General features: G+C 49.6%; 1 protein-coding gene across 2 annotated transcripts in view; it reads left to right on the top strand.

The window, feature by feature from the left end:
• ABCC1 (ATP binding cassette subfamily C member 1 (ABCC1 blood group)) overlaps positions 1–15,873 on the top strand; it is a 149,296-nt gene that overhangs the window by 99,012 nt on the left and 34,411 nt on the right. For both annotated transcript variants that reach the window (XM_065924403.1, XM_065924405.1), the window contains exons 14-18: positions 1,521–1,608; positions 4,350–4,425; positions 6,894–7,020; positions 11,415–11,591; positions 13,869–14,036. In XM_065924403.1, the coding sequence (XP_065780475.1) occupies positions 1,521–1,608; positions 4,350–4,425; positions 6,894–7,020; positions 11,415–11,591; positions 13,869–14,036 (636 nt within the window). The remainder of the gene's footprint in view (positions 1–1,520; positions 1,609–4,349; positions 4,426–6,893; positions 7,021–11,414; positions 11,592–13,868; positions 14,037–15,873) is intronic.

Raw genomic sequence — 15,873 nt, forward strand, 5'->3', positions numbered from 1 at the left:
ATTAGCAGGCGGGTTCTTTACCCCCTGTTCTTTACCTTGTTTACCTGGGACGCCCCAGGTGTATGAAACAAAAGTTATTGCGGCTGGGCTTTCCTGAGCTCTGCAAGATTCTTTCTGAAACACTTGCTCCTCTTCTGTTCTAATCGAGTCTGTGCCACCCTGCCCTGTCGTACCGGGTCCTGTTTCTTACACCTCCGGCTACTTGATGTTGTTGTATGACAGAAATCAGACCAATATTGTAATTGAAGCAATTATCTTTCAATTAAGAATAAATAATTTTTTAAAAAAATGCAGCCACTAAATTGGTTTTGCAACCCACTCATGGGCTTGGCTCACCATTTGAGAAATTCCAGCTGGATGCCCTAGAAGCCCCCAGCCCGGGCGGTGATTCTAAAGGAGAGGAAGCCACTCAGTCACACTTTTACCATCAGAATCTCCTGCACTTTCCTGCCCACGGCGTTTGTCACACTCTTCTCCCTAATTGTGCACATGCTTCCATGAAAACTGTATCATTAGCCACATTGACAAATAAGCCTTAAGGTTTCACTGTCCAAGCAAGCCCTGGTCAAGGCTTTTAAAAAATAAGCCAGTAAAACCCCTTCTTATTATGACCCATTTCATGTGTATGCAGAAGTGGCGAGAACAGTATAAGAATGCCGCGTGCCCATCACCCAGATCCAGCATTTTGCTGTGATTGCTTCATCTGATCCTGTCTTCCTCCCTCCCTTCATTCCTTTCTCTCTCTCTCTGCTGAAGAATTTTAAAGCAAATCCCAGATCTCTTGGCATTTCACCCATAAATATTTCAGCATGCATTTCTTCTTACATAAGTAACACCATTATCATACCTAACAAAAGTAACAGTAATCTCTTAAAATAATACTTGTTCCATATTAAAATTTTCTGGATTATCTCTCAGAAATGTCCTTGCCATTGGGCTGTTTGAATCAGGACCTTTGCCTTTTTTTTTTATTTGTTTTTGTTGAACGCATGTTCAGTACATGCAGCGTGGTGATTTGATACATGGACTTGTGGCACTGCTGTTATGACCATAGCGTCAGCTATACCTCGGTCACCTGTCACGGTTATCATTTGTTTTTTGTGGTGGGAGCCATTCAGTTCTCGTTTCTTAGCAGCTATGAAGTTTATCCTACAGTATCCTTGGCCACAACCACTGTGTAGTGCATTCAGCCTCCAGGACACCTTTATCTCCGAGTATCTAGTTTGTCTTAAGCAAGACCATTGCCTTCGGTTGTTTCTCGTCTCTTGTCAGCCTGGACAGTCCCTCGCCCTCCTCTGTAATGGCTGTGGGCTTTTTAAAGGAAAACAAACAAGAACCCAGACCCATTTTATTTTTTTCTTCTGAGGCATCCGCTCAGGGTAGGAAATGCAGAAACTTCAGAAATAAGGGAGGATGTGGGCCTCTCCGCACCCAGGGGAAACCACTGTGAGTTAGCCTTGGTCTGTTTTTGCAAAAACGTGTTTAAAAATAACCGCAGCCTGTTGTTGCTCTCCGTGCAGGCAAGCGTCTCCCTGAAGCGCCTGAGGGTCTTCTTGTCACACGAGGAGCTGGACCCTGACAGCATCCAGCGCCGGCCCATCAAAGACGGTGCGTCCCGGGAGCGTGGATGACCTACAGGCCTTCCCAGGAGGGTGAAAGTGCACCTCTCTCATCTTGCCTTCGGGCAAGAAGCCACCTGGGCGAGGCCCACCCCTCCCCGAGGGCCCCAGCTTCCATTCCATTCTGGGCAAGTGAGCAAGCTAAGGAAGTTGGAGACTCACCAAACCCCATCCCTGTAGCTGTGCCGCCTCAGGCAGGTCACTTCACTGCGCTGAGCCTCACTTTCCCCATCTGGGCAATGGAAAGGACGGTGCCTTTCTTTTGGTTTTTTCTTTAATTGGTAGACTTGTTATTCTGTAGCTGATTAATTTATCCTTTCCCAGCAGACCCCTGAGCAGGGATCTCCAGGCACTCAATAAGAAATACTCACAGCACTAGTGGTAGTGGCCGCTTCCCTTGTAATGTTGGCCTGTCCTAAGGACGGCACCATGCCCCCCGTCCACTGCTCACCGCAGTCACGGGGTGGGCTGTGGAAACCCCCCATCAGCAGATGCGGACGCTCGCCCGGGTAACTCGCACACCAGTAAGAAGTAGTCAGGGTTCATACCCGCAGCCCGTCAGCACAGTGTGTGTCCTCACCCACGGTTCGGCGTCTCCGCACTGAGATTTACTGAGCACCCACTGTGTGTCAGTCATTGTTCTAAGGACTGTCTGCGTTGCCTCATTTTTCTCCTCATAACAGCCCTGTGAGGTCGAGCCCATTAACAATCCCATTTTACAGATGAGGAAAGTGGGGCACAGAGAAGTTAAGTAACTTGCCTGTGCTTCTCCAGCTAGGAAATGGCCACATGGGGTTTGAACTCACACAGTCTGGCTCCCAAGCCCAGTAGATGTGGTCAGAGGAATGATTGTGTGTATGCATGTGAGCGGTACATCACATGTACACACGTGGGCAGTGTAGCCTGTGTATACGTGTGAGCGGAGCAGCAGGCATTCAGATGTCCTCAGTGGCGTGTGGAACACCCAGCACAGCACTTGGCAAAGATCAAGGTAGTCGATCCTCCCCGTGTCTGTGAGAGGCGGTCGGCATGGGGGGCCGCGTTCCTCAGCTTCAGCACCACCAACATTCGGGTCAGGGTCACTTTGCTGTGGGGACGTCCCGTGCATTGTATTGAGTTGGCCAGAAAGTTCATTTGAGATTTTCTGCATAACATTTTGAAAAACCCAAACAGACTTTTTGACCAGTGCTATAGGCTGCTTGAGCAGCACCCCTAGGTGCCAGTAACACCCATCCCAAGTTCGACAACTGAAAATGTCTCCAGACATTATGTCCCTGGGGGATCAAAGTCACCCCTAGTTGAGAACCACCACTTCCTGGAACCTCCCTCCCGATTTCCCTGGCCTGTGGTTGTCCAGATTCTGTTGTGTCGAGGATCGAGTTATTTCCATCCCCCACAACACACACATATGTGTACACAGACATGTACACACACACACACTGTTGCAGAATGATGCCATCTACTCCAGGGTTTGGGGTCAACCAAGGAGGTTTTCAAGCTCCCAAAGTCAGCTCACAGCAAGAGTCACTGTGACTGGAAAACCCCTGGGCCTGGGTCCAGGCCTCAGTTGAGGCCTCAGCCCTGATTCCCTGCTCTGAAGGCAGCCCCTTAGGCGCTCAGCCTCTGAGATGTTTATCCACACTCTCTGGGTGCCAGATGGGGGCCCCTAGGCAGCTGCTGGCCAAGTCTTGTAGCCTCTAGCTTGACCGACTCTAGTGGCTTTTCTTAAATTCCTTAAATAGCACCTTCCAGCTTCTTCCTTGTTCACTGTTTCAGGGGAGGGATGGGGGCCAGGCAGGTTAAGTTTGGTTAACCAGTAACTTCCTCTCCTCACAGATTTTGTTGCTTTGGTGGGTGGGGCAATTTATTTCTGCTTTTGACCGCTTAGAAGCACCCCACCCCCCGCCCCCCATCTTCTCTTTAGATGGTTTCAAGTTGGCTCATCATTTAAGTAAGAAGTTGTTTGTGTAAGTGAGGGGCATGGAGTAAAAAGAGAATAAAAGAAGGGAATGTTGATGCAGGCAGAGGGGCTAGACACAGGTAGGTCCCTTAGGCAAACTTTGTCTGGCATGCCTTCCCCTCTCCCGCCACGATTCCCCATTTCCAGTTCCATCCCTGAGTTTGTACAGTTTACAGAGGTTAGTATTGAGGGGAAGACCGACCTGCCCTGACCTGAGCAGGGTGGCTGAAGGAGGGGAGAAATGGGATGCAGGGAGGTGAGTTAGGAGGCTGCCCCGGAATCCAGGAGTTTCAGGGTGGGGACCCCACTTTGAACATTAAAGGAGGGGCCCTGGAAGTCTAATGAGGGCCATGGGTCAGCTTGAGCTGATCACAGGCGACTGCATGCGGGCGCTGCTGACACCCTGTGACCTTAGCTTCTGCTCAACCCGCTCCCACCCCTGCCCTCCCCCAGAGCTGCCGGAAGCTCCCAGGAATGAGTGTAGGAGGCCCCGGGGGTCCCTGACTCTCCCAGATTGTGCGGCCTCCTATCTTTCAAAGGCAGAGCCCTCTCGTGGTTTCTTTCGGCCCTCTGGGTGGAGGCCGCCTCCAGAGCTGCTGGTTGAAGTTCTTCAGAAACAGTGACTGATGTGATCAGATAATGCCTGGCATGGGTGTCCAGCCTCTGGAGTTGAACTACCTGATAAGGAAAAACAAAAAGTAAGGGCCTGCTGCTCAAGCGTAGGCCATGGCTGCGCCTGCGCCTGACATGTTATCTCTGGTGCCTTCCAGCTGGAGCCATGAACAGCATCACCGTGAAGAACGCCACGTTCACGTGGGCCAGGAATGACCCCCCCACGCTGCACGGGTAAGTGGGATGTGGAGAGAACCACGGAGCTCTGGGCAAACGCAGGTCCAAATTCCAGCCGTGTGCCAGCTCTGTGACCGTGAATGGGTCACTTTGCCTTTCTAAGCATCAGTTCGGCTCATCCGGCAGGTCCCTTCGCACCTGCTTGAGCTTCGGGGAGGAGCAGATGACCGTGGGCCTGGCTCAGAGGGTTCCCTCAGACTGTGAGGGACTCGAACCTTGCCCAGATAGACTTAGGCAACAAAGGGAAACTTCTGGTTCACATAACTGCCAGGGTTCACTTTCAGGTTTGGTGTGATCCAGGGACTCAGACAGTGCCTCTCCTTCGTGTCCTTGTTCCCCAGCCATCTGTGCTGCTTCCTTCTCAGACGTCCTCTTCCCTCAAGATCCACATGGCCCCCATCCACTCCAGGTGTCCCTCCTATGTCATCAGGAGACCCACTTGCCTCTTATTGGCCCAGGTTGGGTCACGTGTTTCTGCCTGAGCCAATCACTGGGCCAGAAGAGACTGCGCACACTGATTGGCTGGGTGGGTCGGAAGCTGTGATGGTGGCCGGAAGGCTTGGGTCTGGTGATAACTTGTCCGCTCACGTGTGATATCAGGCTGGGTTGTTCTCCATCCTCTCCCCCAGCTGCCCCCTTCACCCTTTCCCACACTGCCCACCCCAGTCCTTGTTTTTCTGAGTCACAGCATCCTGGGAATTGACCTGCTTCCCTGGCTACTTGTCAAATGCCTCTAAGTTCTTTCCAACTGCAGGCCTTGCTCCGGGGCTCTCAGACTTCCTTAAGGAGTCCCCCATCACAGGGCCAGACGGGACATTTTTATGGGCCAGATTTATCCCCCCCATACCCCTAAGTAGTTGCCCCCTTACTGAGTAGCCAAATTACTGCTGTATTTTATTTGAGGATGTGGGGAGGGGCAGATCAAACTTTCTGGAGAAACGAGTCTGTGTAACACTGCCCTTGATGGGACTGCATGTTTAGGAAGTTCTTCCTTATGTCTAACTTAACTCACGTCCACTTCAACTTTAGCTTTTCTCTTGTCCTGTTTAATAAGTGAGTAGTCTGTGTCTATGCCTCTGTCCCTCTGTCCTTCCAGCCTCAAAGACCTTCTTATTCCCGTCACCTTCCCTCACTCATTGAATATCCACCCCTCGGCCCCCACCTACCCCAGATTTCTCCATCCAAACCTATAAAATGTTCCCATCTTGCCTGATGATCACAGGAGCTTCCTCACTGGGCTGGCTGTTCTGTCCTGGCCCTTTCATCCATTCCCCTCCCAGCATAGATCAAAAGAACAATCCGTGTGACCACATAGCAGGTATGAAGAATTGAATAATGGGAGCAAAAGCTATCAGCCTGTCCACCAATATGTTGAAATCATAATAGCAGCGCTTGGAAAATGCAGCCGATGTAGGTGAACCCAAGGAGGCCCTGGACGTGCCTGCCCTCCCCCAGTGGGTGGGATTCCAACCCCACTTTGCTGTCTTCCGTGGAAGGCTAGCCATGGTCCCATATGGTGTCATACCCCCTTTTGCCCAGAGTGTTGAGCCTGTTGTATTGGGTTGGTCTAAACGTGCATCAGGAATTTTCTGTAGCAGTTTATGGAAAACCCCGAACAAACGTTTTGGCCAACCCAATACTTTGATTACTGCTATATCCGCCAAAGGGCAATGTCAGTAGAGACGTGTTTTTGAAACTCTGATTCACATGTGTTAGGCCCTCCTCTCTGGCTTCCAGCTGGGAAGCGTGTCCTCTGAGGCCCTCTTGGGTCTGGACGCCACCCACCCACCTCTTCAGGACTGACCTCCCACTCCCTGCCTCATCTTGTGTCATCGACATGTCTACTCATGGTCACACCTGTGATTTCACACCCGTGGGCCTTTCCTCAGGCTGTCCCCAGGTGTCTGGGTCATGCTCACCTTTCCTCTAGGTTTTGGGGTGGTCTCTGTTGAGCTTCCCCATTGGTTCAGTAGTAAAGAATCCACCTGCAAAGCAGGAGGTGCAGGAGACGTGTATTCGATCCCTGGGTTGGGAAGATCCCCTGGAGGTGGACATGGCAGCTCACTCCAGTATTCTTACCTGGAGAATCCCATGGAGAGAGGAGCCTGGTGGGATACAGTCCATAAGGTCGCAAAGGGTAGGGCATGACTGAGCGATTGAGCACACACGCCCCCTTCCTTGAGCACCTGCATCACACCCCCAGGTGAAGTGGATCCCTCTCCACTCAAGCCCCCTTCTCCTATCTCGGTTGCTCCTGCGGGGATCTTTCCTAAGATGCAGCTTGGCACAGAAGCCTCTGGGACAGTTCCCTGAACTAATGAGCTAGTTGTAGAAACAGCGGGAGTGACATCCAGGCCTCAAAGACTCAGGACAACCTTGCCTTCCCTCTCTCCCCACCCGGGGCCCGTTCAGTGTCGGGAAGCCAGGCTCCCCCATCTGAGCCAGAGTGTGTCATGTCGTTTCAGCATCACCTTCTCTGTTCCGGAAGGTTCCCTGGTGGCCGTGGTGGGCCAGGTGGGCTGTGGGAAATCGTCTCTACTCTCAGCACTCTTGGCCGAGATGGACAAAGTGGAGGGACACGTGACTGTCAAGGTAGGAGACCTGGGTGGGGGCCAGGTAACTCCCGGCCAAGGGGAAGGCCAAAGGGCGATGCGGTGTTTTCTTTTATGACCTTTTATGACCTTGTTAAGCAAGTGGAAACTACTTTTGTTCTCCTTTTCTTCTGTGCCCTCCTAGAAGGCAAGATTGTGGTGTCATCTAGTTCCTGCTGTGTCTCAGCACCTAGAATAGTGCCCGGGATGTAGTCAGCACTGGATAAGTATTCAGTAAACACACAAATGCCCCCTGGTCCACCCTCTGCCCTCAACTCCCTCCCCATTGCCACCCTGCAGTGTGTATCCCGGGGCCTCCTTAAGCATGGCTCTTTCAGGCTTGTTCTTTCTCTTTGTGGTTCTCCTTGTATCTCTTTTGGCAAATGTAACAACACTTAAAATTTTTTATTGATGTCATTGGAATATTTCCTTGGAGAATTCTTTTTAAGGGACTTATTTAAATTCTCAGTGTTTGTTGGATTCTTAATATGGGGCTAAAGGGAGACTGTTTTTACTGCTTTTAAATATACAGTGTTTTGAACTAAGTTGCGGAATGTCTTGGGAGAGAGTTTAAGAGGTTGCCTTAGTGAACAGATGTGTCGCGTCAGAATCAGGAGCCTTGTTTGGCGTTTAGCTCTGTCCCCCGCCCCCAAGACCCTTCCCTGGGGTTGGGGATATTTTCTTACAGAGTTTTGTTGATACCAGCATTTCCGGGAGCATGGTCTGCAGCAAATTCATCTTACTGTTTAGGGAATAAAGAGTTCTGGGCTCAAACAAGCTTGGGAAGTAGTACAGATTCTGATTCCTTCCCTGTTGGACACTCTGATAAGTCCTGCAGGGAGAAAAAAAAACCTGTTTAACTTTGGTTAATCCTGCGTGTCCCGACACATTTGCCTGCACCTCTTTGTTGCCTAGACAGCAACTCCTTATGTCTTAAGATTACTGTCTCCTGGAGTCTACTTCTGGGGGATGCTGGTTTGTGCCATAGTTTTCATTTCAGAGCAAAATCCTTTCTTTGCTGATGATCATATGACCTTGAGCCTAATGTGTATGAGCGAAGTGTATGATAGTTGGGTCCAGACTAATGAGGGTTTCCCAGGTGGCACTAGTGGTAAAGAACCTGTCTGCCAATGCAGAAGACACAGGAGACAGAGGTTCAACCTCTGGGTCAGGAAGATCCCTTGGACCTATTCTTTTAAGAAATGATCTGTCATTACTTTCAAATACATGTTATAAAGTAAGGTTCATAGGCAGCATGAGCTAGGTTAATTGGAAGAAGACTTAGGATCATGGTGGGATCCACATTGCCTTCTGTTTGATTAACCCTGGGTTTCCACAATCGCAGCCCTATTGACATTTCATGGCAGATCATTCTCTGCTGTGGAGGCTGTCCTCTGCACTGTAGGGTGTTTAGCAGCATCCCTGACCTCTGCCCACGAGATGCCAGAAGCAGCCACAAGTCCTAACAACCAAAAGTGTCTCTCGACATTGTCACATGTGTCCCCTGGGGGGCAAAATTACCCCCAGTTGAGAACCACTGAATACAGAGATGATGAACCAAAAAGTGAGGGTGTTTGAATATTTGGTTTGATGAGGTTGTAGATTTATTTGTGACTGGTTATTTTGCCTTGGTAAGGGAAGGGCTTCCCTCGTGGCTCAGATGGTAAAGAATCTACCTACAATGTGGGTAGACTCCAGGTTCGATCCCTGGGTCAGGAAGATCCCCCAGAGAAGGGAATGGCAACTCTCTCCAATATTCTTGCCTGGAGAATTCCATGGACAGAGGAGCCTGGCGGGCTACAGTCCATGGGGTCACAAAGAGTCTAACATGACTGAGCAACTAACTACAACAACAAAGACAGTGCAGGAAATGTGTTTAAAATGTTTATTTTGTCTCAGTAGTTTAGTTGGTAGGGCTCATGCATACTGTGGGAATTACCTGTGGGTTCTGCAGTGAGGCTTTGTGACAGTCTGGCCACTTTAAGTTAGGATATTGGAGTCAGCAGTTTGGTTATTTATCTGAGAATGAAGATGAAGAGCTGGGCTCCCTGGGTTTCATTTCCAGCCTCATCCTCCTACATCCCTTTATTTAACAGTCTCTGAGGACTCGCCTTTGCCCTTTTAGTGAAACTCATACTCCTCATCCCAGAGAAGGGAGTGGCAACCCACTCCAGTATTCTTGCCTGAAGAATTCCATGGGCAGAGGAGCCTTGTGGGCTGCAGTCCATGGGGTCGCAGAGTCAGACACGACTGAGCTACTGAACTGATCTGAACTGAACTGAGCAACTAACACACGCGCACAGACACACACACACACACACCACCAGCCCCGTGTGAGTCCCCTCCCACCCCCAGCTCCTTCCTGCCTGTCTTCCTCTCACATCATGGTCCCATCACACTGGCCTTCCTGCTGCTCAGACTTGCCAAGTTCCTCTTGATTTTGGACACACAGCAGTCAGCGGCAGCCTGCAGCACGTAGCAGTGAGCAGTAACTGGCAAGCCAGGTCTTAGTTTGCTGAACTGGGAGTCCTGACGCCTGGACCACAGGAGCCAGCGGTTAGGGCCTGAGTCCCTAGCCTCTTGCCCACTCGGTCAAGAACAAATTCAGGAGAGGAGGCAGAAGGTATGAGTAAAGTAAAAAGTTTGTTGAAAAGAAAAGTGCCTGCAAAAAGGTGCATGGGCAAACTCAGAGAGTCGTGCTTTTCGGAAGTTTAAATCCTTTATAAGGGGGCAGGTTTCCAGGTCTTTGTCTTCCTCTGAGGTGTGCACACCTTAGCTGAGATGGATCTCAAAGTGAAGGCTTCTGGGAGGGGTAAGACTCATTATCCTCTGACTTTTGACCCTAAGGAGCCTTCCCATGCAGGTGTAGTGTCTCCTTTGTTCCAGAAAAAGGAGGGGAGTGGAGATCCCTTAATCCTTTACCCAGACAGGATTTTGCCCTTCTACGTCCTGGCCATGACTATTATCTTAAGGATATTTACAATACAAAGACTGACTACTTATGCTGTTTCTGTTGTTCCATTTTGGAGGGCAAATAGAAGGCTGACTGTAAATGCCTTAACTGGAGCCCACCTCTCTCTTGTCTCAGGAAATGCAAAGAGGAGACTAGTTGTAAGTATCCAACCTGAAGCCCACTTCTTCAGCCCCCATGAAATGCAGGCAGAGGCCACGTGTAAATGTCTTACCCTGGAGCCTGTCTGTCCCCTGCCTCCCTCTCACGCAGTTCCTCAGACTGAAATGCTCTTTCCTCTTCTCTTTATCACACCAGCTTATTTTCACCTATCAGTCTTGTTTAAAATTGTTTTTCCGGTTACTGAAATACATGAAACAAATGCCCTCCTCATAGTCTTTGTTCTTATGCCATTCTGACACCTTGCATTATGTGGAAATACACAGCAACTTTAGAAATCGACAGTTTTTATACAGATGTCTTTGCTTAAATTTCATCAAGGAAATCTCAAGGGTTCTTTTAATGTTGTCTCAAACTAAGTCTCCCTTTAAAAAAATTTTTTTTAAGTGGATTATAGTTGATTCACAATGCTGTGTTAGTTTCTGGTGTACAGTGAAGTCATTCAGATAAATGTGTATATATATTCTTTTTCAGATTCTTTTCCAGTATAGGTTAAGTCTTCCTTTTAAAGGACTTTTCTGAAAGTCTCATATTTTTCTCTCTTAGCCTGTACCACAACAATAATAAAATAATTTTTTTTTTAATTCAGGTACTTCCCATTCTTGGGAACCAGGAGGTTTTTGTTGCTGTTTCTTTTAAAATTCATTTTATTTTAAATATTTTAAAAAATTTCTTAAGTTGAAATATAGATGATGTGGGGGCTTCCAGGTGGTGCTAATGGTAAAGAACCGGCCTGCCAATGCAGGAGACATAAAAGACCCAGGGTTCGATCCCTGGGTTGGGAAGATTCCCCTGGAAGGGGGGGGCATGGCAACCCACTCCATTATTCTTGCCTGGAGAATCCCATGGACAGAGGAGCCTGGTGGGCTGCGGTCCATATGGTTGCAGAGTGTCAGACATGACTGAGGCGACTTAGCATGTAGACGACATACAGTATTTTATAAGATGTAGGTGTGCAGTGTAGGAGAGCTAGGGGTTTCGTTTGCTGGTATTCAGTGACTAGTTACTAAATACATAACTATTATCTCATTAACAAGGACTTCAACTCTCAAACTCTCATTATTGGAGCCAGTGACTGACCTAGAATGGACTCTGATCCCAGCCCTGGTGTCTGTAGTCCTTTGGGACTTGGTTTCCCTCTTGTTGAAACCATAGATGTGGTGAAGGTATCTTGTGAAGTAAGGCCTTCCTGGACAGGGGTAGGCCGGCTGCTATCTTGTTAACCAAGTCTGTCTGTCCTGCCGCCTTCTTTGTTTGCCACCTAGGGCTCAGTGGCCTACGTCCCGCAGCAGGCCTGGATTCAGAACGTTTCTCTCCGAGAAAACATCCTTTTTGGACGCCAGCTACAGGAACGGTATTATAAGGCTGTGATAGAAGCCTGCGCCCTCCTCCCAGACCTGGAAATCCTGCCCAGTGGGGACCGGACAGAGATTGGTGAGAAGGTCAGTAGACTTCAGCATGGCCCCTGTATCAGTCAGCTATTGCTGTGTAACAAACAAGCACAAAAAAATCTCAGTGGCTTATGATGTTAAACACTTTGCAACTTATGGGTGGGTCAACCATGACTGGGTGACTCAGGCTGGGCTCAGCTGGGTGGCTCTGGTCCACATTGCAGGCCAACTAAGCCCAGTTCCAGGCTGTGGGTTGGCACAGGTCTCCCCGTGTGGCTACTTCCTAGGGCCTGGGTGAGGGGACAGCAGTTCCCCAGGGGGAGGCTTTTTCAATGGCAGCAGCAGAAGCCCAAGAGAACAACAACAACAAAAATGTCATGTCTTTTAAAGCACACCATCCTCTCTACCCATGAAGCAAATCACTTGGTTGAACCCAAAGACAAAGGACCAGGAGGTGCGTGTTACTTTTGCAGCCTTGTGACTAAAAAGTCGCATGACCATTGGCACTATACAGGGAATAGGGGTGTCAGTGGTTCAAATGTCCACAATCCTTTTCAAAACAGTGATAATGATAAAAATAATAATACAACAGCTAACTCTTATGGAGTAATCACTCTGTGCCAGGCACAGTGCTAAACACTTTATACACATCTTGTCCTTTCAGCAAACCCAAGAGATGGGATTTACTGTTAACCCTGTGTAATGGCAGAGGAAAAGGAGGAACAGAAAGGCCAGATGACTCCCGGAGCCCCTTCCCATCTCAGGGCCTTTGCACATACTTTCCCCTCTGCCTGGCTGGCTTGCTCGATTGCCCCCTGGTGGCTAAATGGTGTGCACATGGGGAGTGCAAACGGTCTGGAGCCGACTAAAGAGTTTTCTCATCCTTATTTTCAGTTATTAATACAAGTCAGTGGTTCCACCAACTTTCCTACTTTGTGAGCCATTTCTTTTATTTGAGTGAAATCTGCAGTTCCTTGGAAAGAAAACAAACGAATTATTAGGGCTTTTGGGGTTTTCAAGTGGCAAAGAATCCTGAGTGAGAACTGAATTTATAGGCACTGTGTAGAATCCAAGAGCCGGAATGTGGTGGGGCTCAGGAAGGGACTGGTTCCTCCTCTGAATTTCATCTCTGCTTTTCTGCAGAGCTTTGTTGTTTTTTTCAAAAATGTATGTATCTGCCACTTGGAGATTCCTCACTCTGCCTGTTTAGGTCCCAGTAACCAGTGTGGTAACCCAGTAACCCTGGTGGCTCAGACAGTAAAGTGTCTGCCTACAATGTGGGAGACCTGGCTTTAATCCCTGGGTTGGGAAGATCTCCTGGAGAAAGAAATGGCAACCCACCCCAGTATTCTTGCCTGGAAAATCCCATGGACAGAGGAACCTGGTAGACTACAGTCCATGGGGTCGCAAAGAGTCAGACACGACTGAGCGACTTCACTTCAACCAATGTGGGGTCTTTCCAGGTGGCACTAGTGGAGATGTAAGAGATGCTGGTTTGATCCCTGGGTTGGGAAAACCCCCTAGAGGAGGGCAGGGCAGCCCACTCCAGTATTCTTGCCTGGAGAATCCCATGGACAGAGGAGCCTGGTGGGCTACAGTCCATAGGGCTGCACAGAGTTGGACATGACTGAAGTGACTTACCAGGCACACATGCACCCGGTTTTGGAGGGAGAGGATGTGATCGGCTTAGTTTGGGTCTGATGTCTGCCTGGGACCAAAAAGCTGTAAACTAGAGGAACTCTCAAAATGAACGTGGCTGCCAGGACCCTGTCTCAGAGCGGGGGGAAGGTGGGCATCTCTTGGGAGGGGTTGGGGGGTTAGCCCAGCGGGTGTCCACTCTGACTCCAGCCAGATATGCAAGTGATGCTGGCTCATCTGCTGCAGGAGGGCCGTGCGGTCCTTGTGCCCTGGTGCAGATTAGGAAAGAGTGCCCTTCCTGCTGGCCAGCGGGGCGCAGGCTGGATTGCAGCACCCCCCTGCCTTGCCCGTGCGGCTTCACCAGTGAGTGAAGGCCCAAGATCACGAGCCGTCCTGTAGCCAGCACTATGTGGTGCCGCCGGCCTCGCCTTCCTGACCGTGCCCTGCCCAGCAGCACCCAGCGGCTCGGGTTCTGTCTTTACGGGTTTCACAGTGGAGGCTGAACCTGGAGCCGGGACTTGAACTCACGTTGGCGCAGGCGCGATGTCGCTGTTACCACTGCTGCTTCCGCGGGAGGCGGGCGCAGTCCTGCAGGGCCTCCAGCGAGGGTCGCTGCATGGTGACCCGGTGCACCCCTCTGCCTGTCTCGGCTTCCCAGGAGGCCCACCCTTCTGCCGTGTTTCTCCGCAGGGTGTGAATCTGTCCGGGGGCCAGAAGCAGCGCGTGAGCCTGGCCCGGGCCGTGTACTGCGACTCTGACGTCTACCTCCTCGACGATCCCCTCTCGGCCGTGGACGCCCACGTGGGCAAGCACATCTTTGAAAACGTGGTTGGCCCCAAGGGGCTCCTTAAGAGCAAGGTACCTGCTGCGGGCGCCGCTTGGGGGCTGGTCCCCACTTCTTGGTCAGGTCGCCGTGTGTCCCCTTTGGGACCCCTTCGCTTGACTGGACTGGAGATCATATTTTCGAATCCATCCCTTGGCGGCCTTCCGGGGACAGCCTTCTTGTTCTCATTGCCTCTGCTAGGCAGAAAGAAGCCTTTCTTTCTGCTTAAACAATAGGGGTGGTGTTGCCGAGGGAAGTCCCCCCCCCACACCCCACCCCACCCCACCCCCCACCATCATCCCCTGTCCCCAAGGAGCCAGCTCTCCTTTCCCTGCTGAAGTGGCCGTGGGCTGAGGGACAGATGTTTGAGCAGGAAAACGGCCACCACACCTTAACATGACAGGAAATGGTTCCTTTCCTCTTTTATTCTTTTTGAAATTTGTTTGTTTAGGGGAGTTACAGAGGCTCTTCTTCCGCCTCTCCCATTAAAAAATAAGATATGCCCATGGGAAAAAATGTAGCAAATTCAGAAAACCACGAAGGAGAAAAACAATTATGCATCATCCCACCGCGTAGAGATTTTTGTATTTCTTTCAAGTCTTTTTGTTGTGTATATAAGCTTTTTTTCTTTGTTATTTTTGGCTGCACTGGGTCTTCCTTGTTGCCCACAGACTTTCTTTAGTTGTTGGGGAGGGCGTGGAGCTGGCTGGCTAACTGTCTAGTTTCCATGTGCCTGCTTCTCATTGTGGTGGCTGCTCTTGTGGAACACAGACTCTGGGGTGCAAGAGTTCATTAGTGGCATAGGGGCTTAGTTGCTCCTCGCATGTGGGAACTTCCCAGACCAGGAATCAAACCCGTGTCCCCTGTTCTGGCAGGTGGATGCTTAACCACTGGACCACCGGGGAAGTTCTATGTAAACTTTTTAATAGGATTATCACATCATGCATATATATATGTATATATATAATAAACATCATGCCACTTAATCTGTAGTAAGCATTCCCCTTCACCCCATAAGAATTCTGTTTAATTTTTAAATATTAAAAACCTGTTTTGGTTGTGAAAGAAATACGTGCCCATAGTAACAAAATCAGAGAGTATATGTAAAGTTTGAAAAAAACAATTCTTCCTCATCCTGCAGCCCTAGCTGCTCTGGAAAGCAGGGGCCAGCGAATCCAGCCCGCAGGCGCCTGTTTTGTAGGCAGCTCACCAGCCAAGAATGGTCTTTACATTTTTAAGTGGTTGGAAAAAAATTCTGAAGACAAATATTTTGTGACATAGGAAAATTGTATTAAAGTTACATATCCGCTTCCATAAATAAAGCTTTATTGGATCATGGCCAGCCCATCTGTTTATGTCTTGTGTATGACCAGAGGGCCCATAAAGCTGAAAATGTTTACCATTTGGCTGTTTAAGAAAAAGTTTGCCAACTTGTGTAAACGGTTTGATGCACATCCTCCCAGACTTTCAGTTAGATAAAATAGATACCCAGGTACAAACACGGTAGTCTTTTAGGGGTGGGGAAATTTGAAAAACTTAATTCACAGCATGCACATTTTTTTGCAGGAGTGTCACTCTTTTATTCATCTACACACGGATGGTTCCTTCCCTGCATCTCCTCCAGATTTTTGTTCAAAAACAACTTCCCCCACCACCCTTATTAAAATTGCAACCCGCCCCCATCTCAGTATCCTTCCCCGTTTGCTTCCACGGGCTCACAACACAGCACACAGCGTTTTACTCATGTCGGGCGGGACCCTAGAATCTGGAGCACGGATCGCTGTTTTCCCTCACTCCTGCCCCCCCCCCCACCCCCCAGCTCCCGGCCTGCAGGTTGCAATGCTTCTGTGTGCCTGCATCCCAGGCTCATGT

Source organism: Muntiacus reevesi, chromosome 2, assembly GCF_963930625.1.
Source record: "Muntiacus reevesi chromosome 2, mMunRee1.1, whole genome shotgun sequence".
In the NCBI taxonomy this organism is placed as follows: Eukaryota; Metazoa; Chordata; class Mammalia; order Artiodactyla; family Cervidae; genus Muntiacus; species Muntiacus reevesi.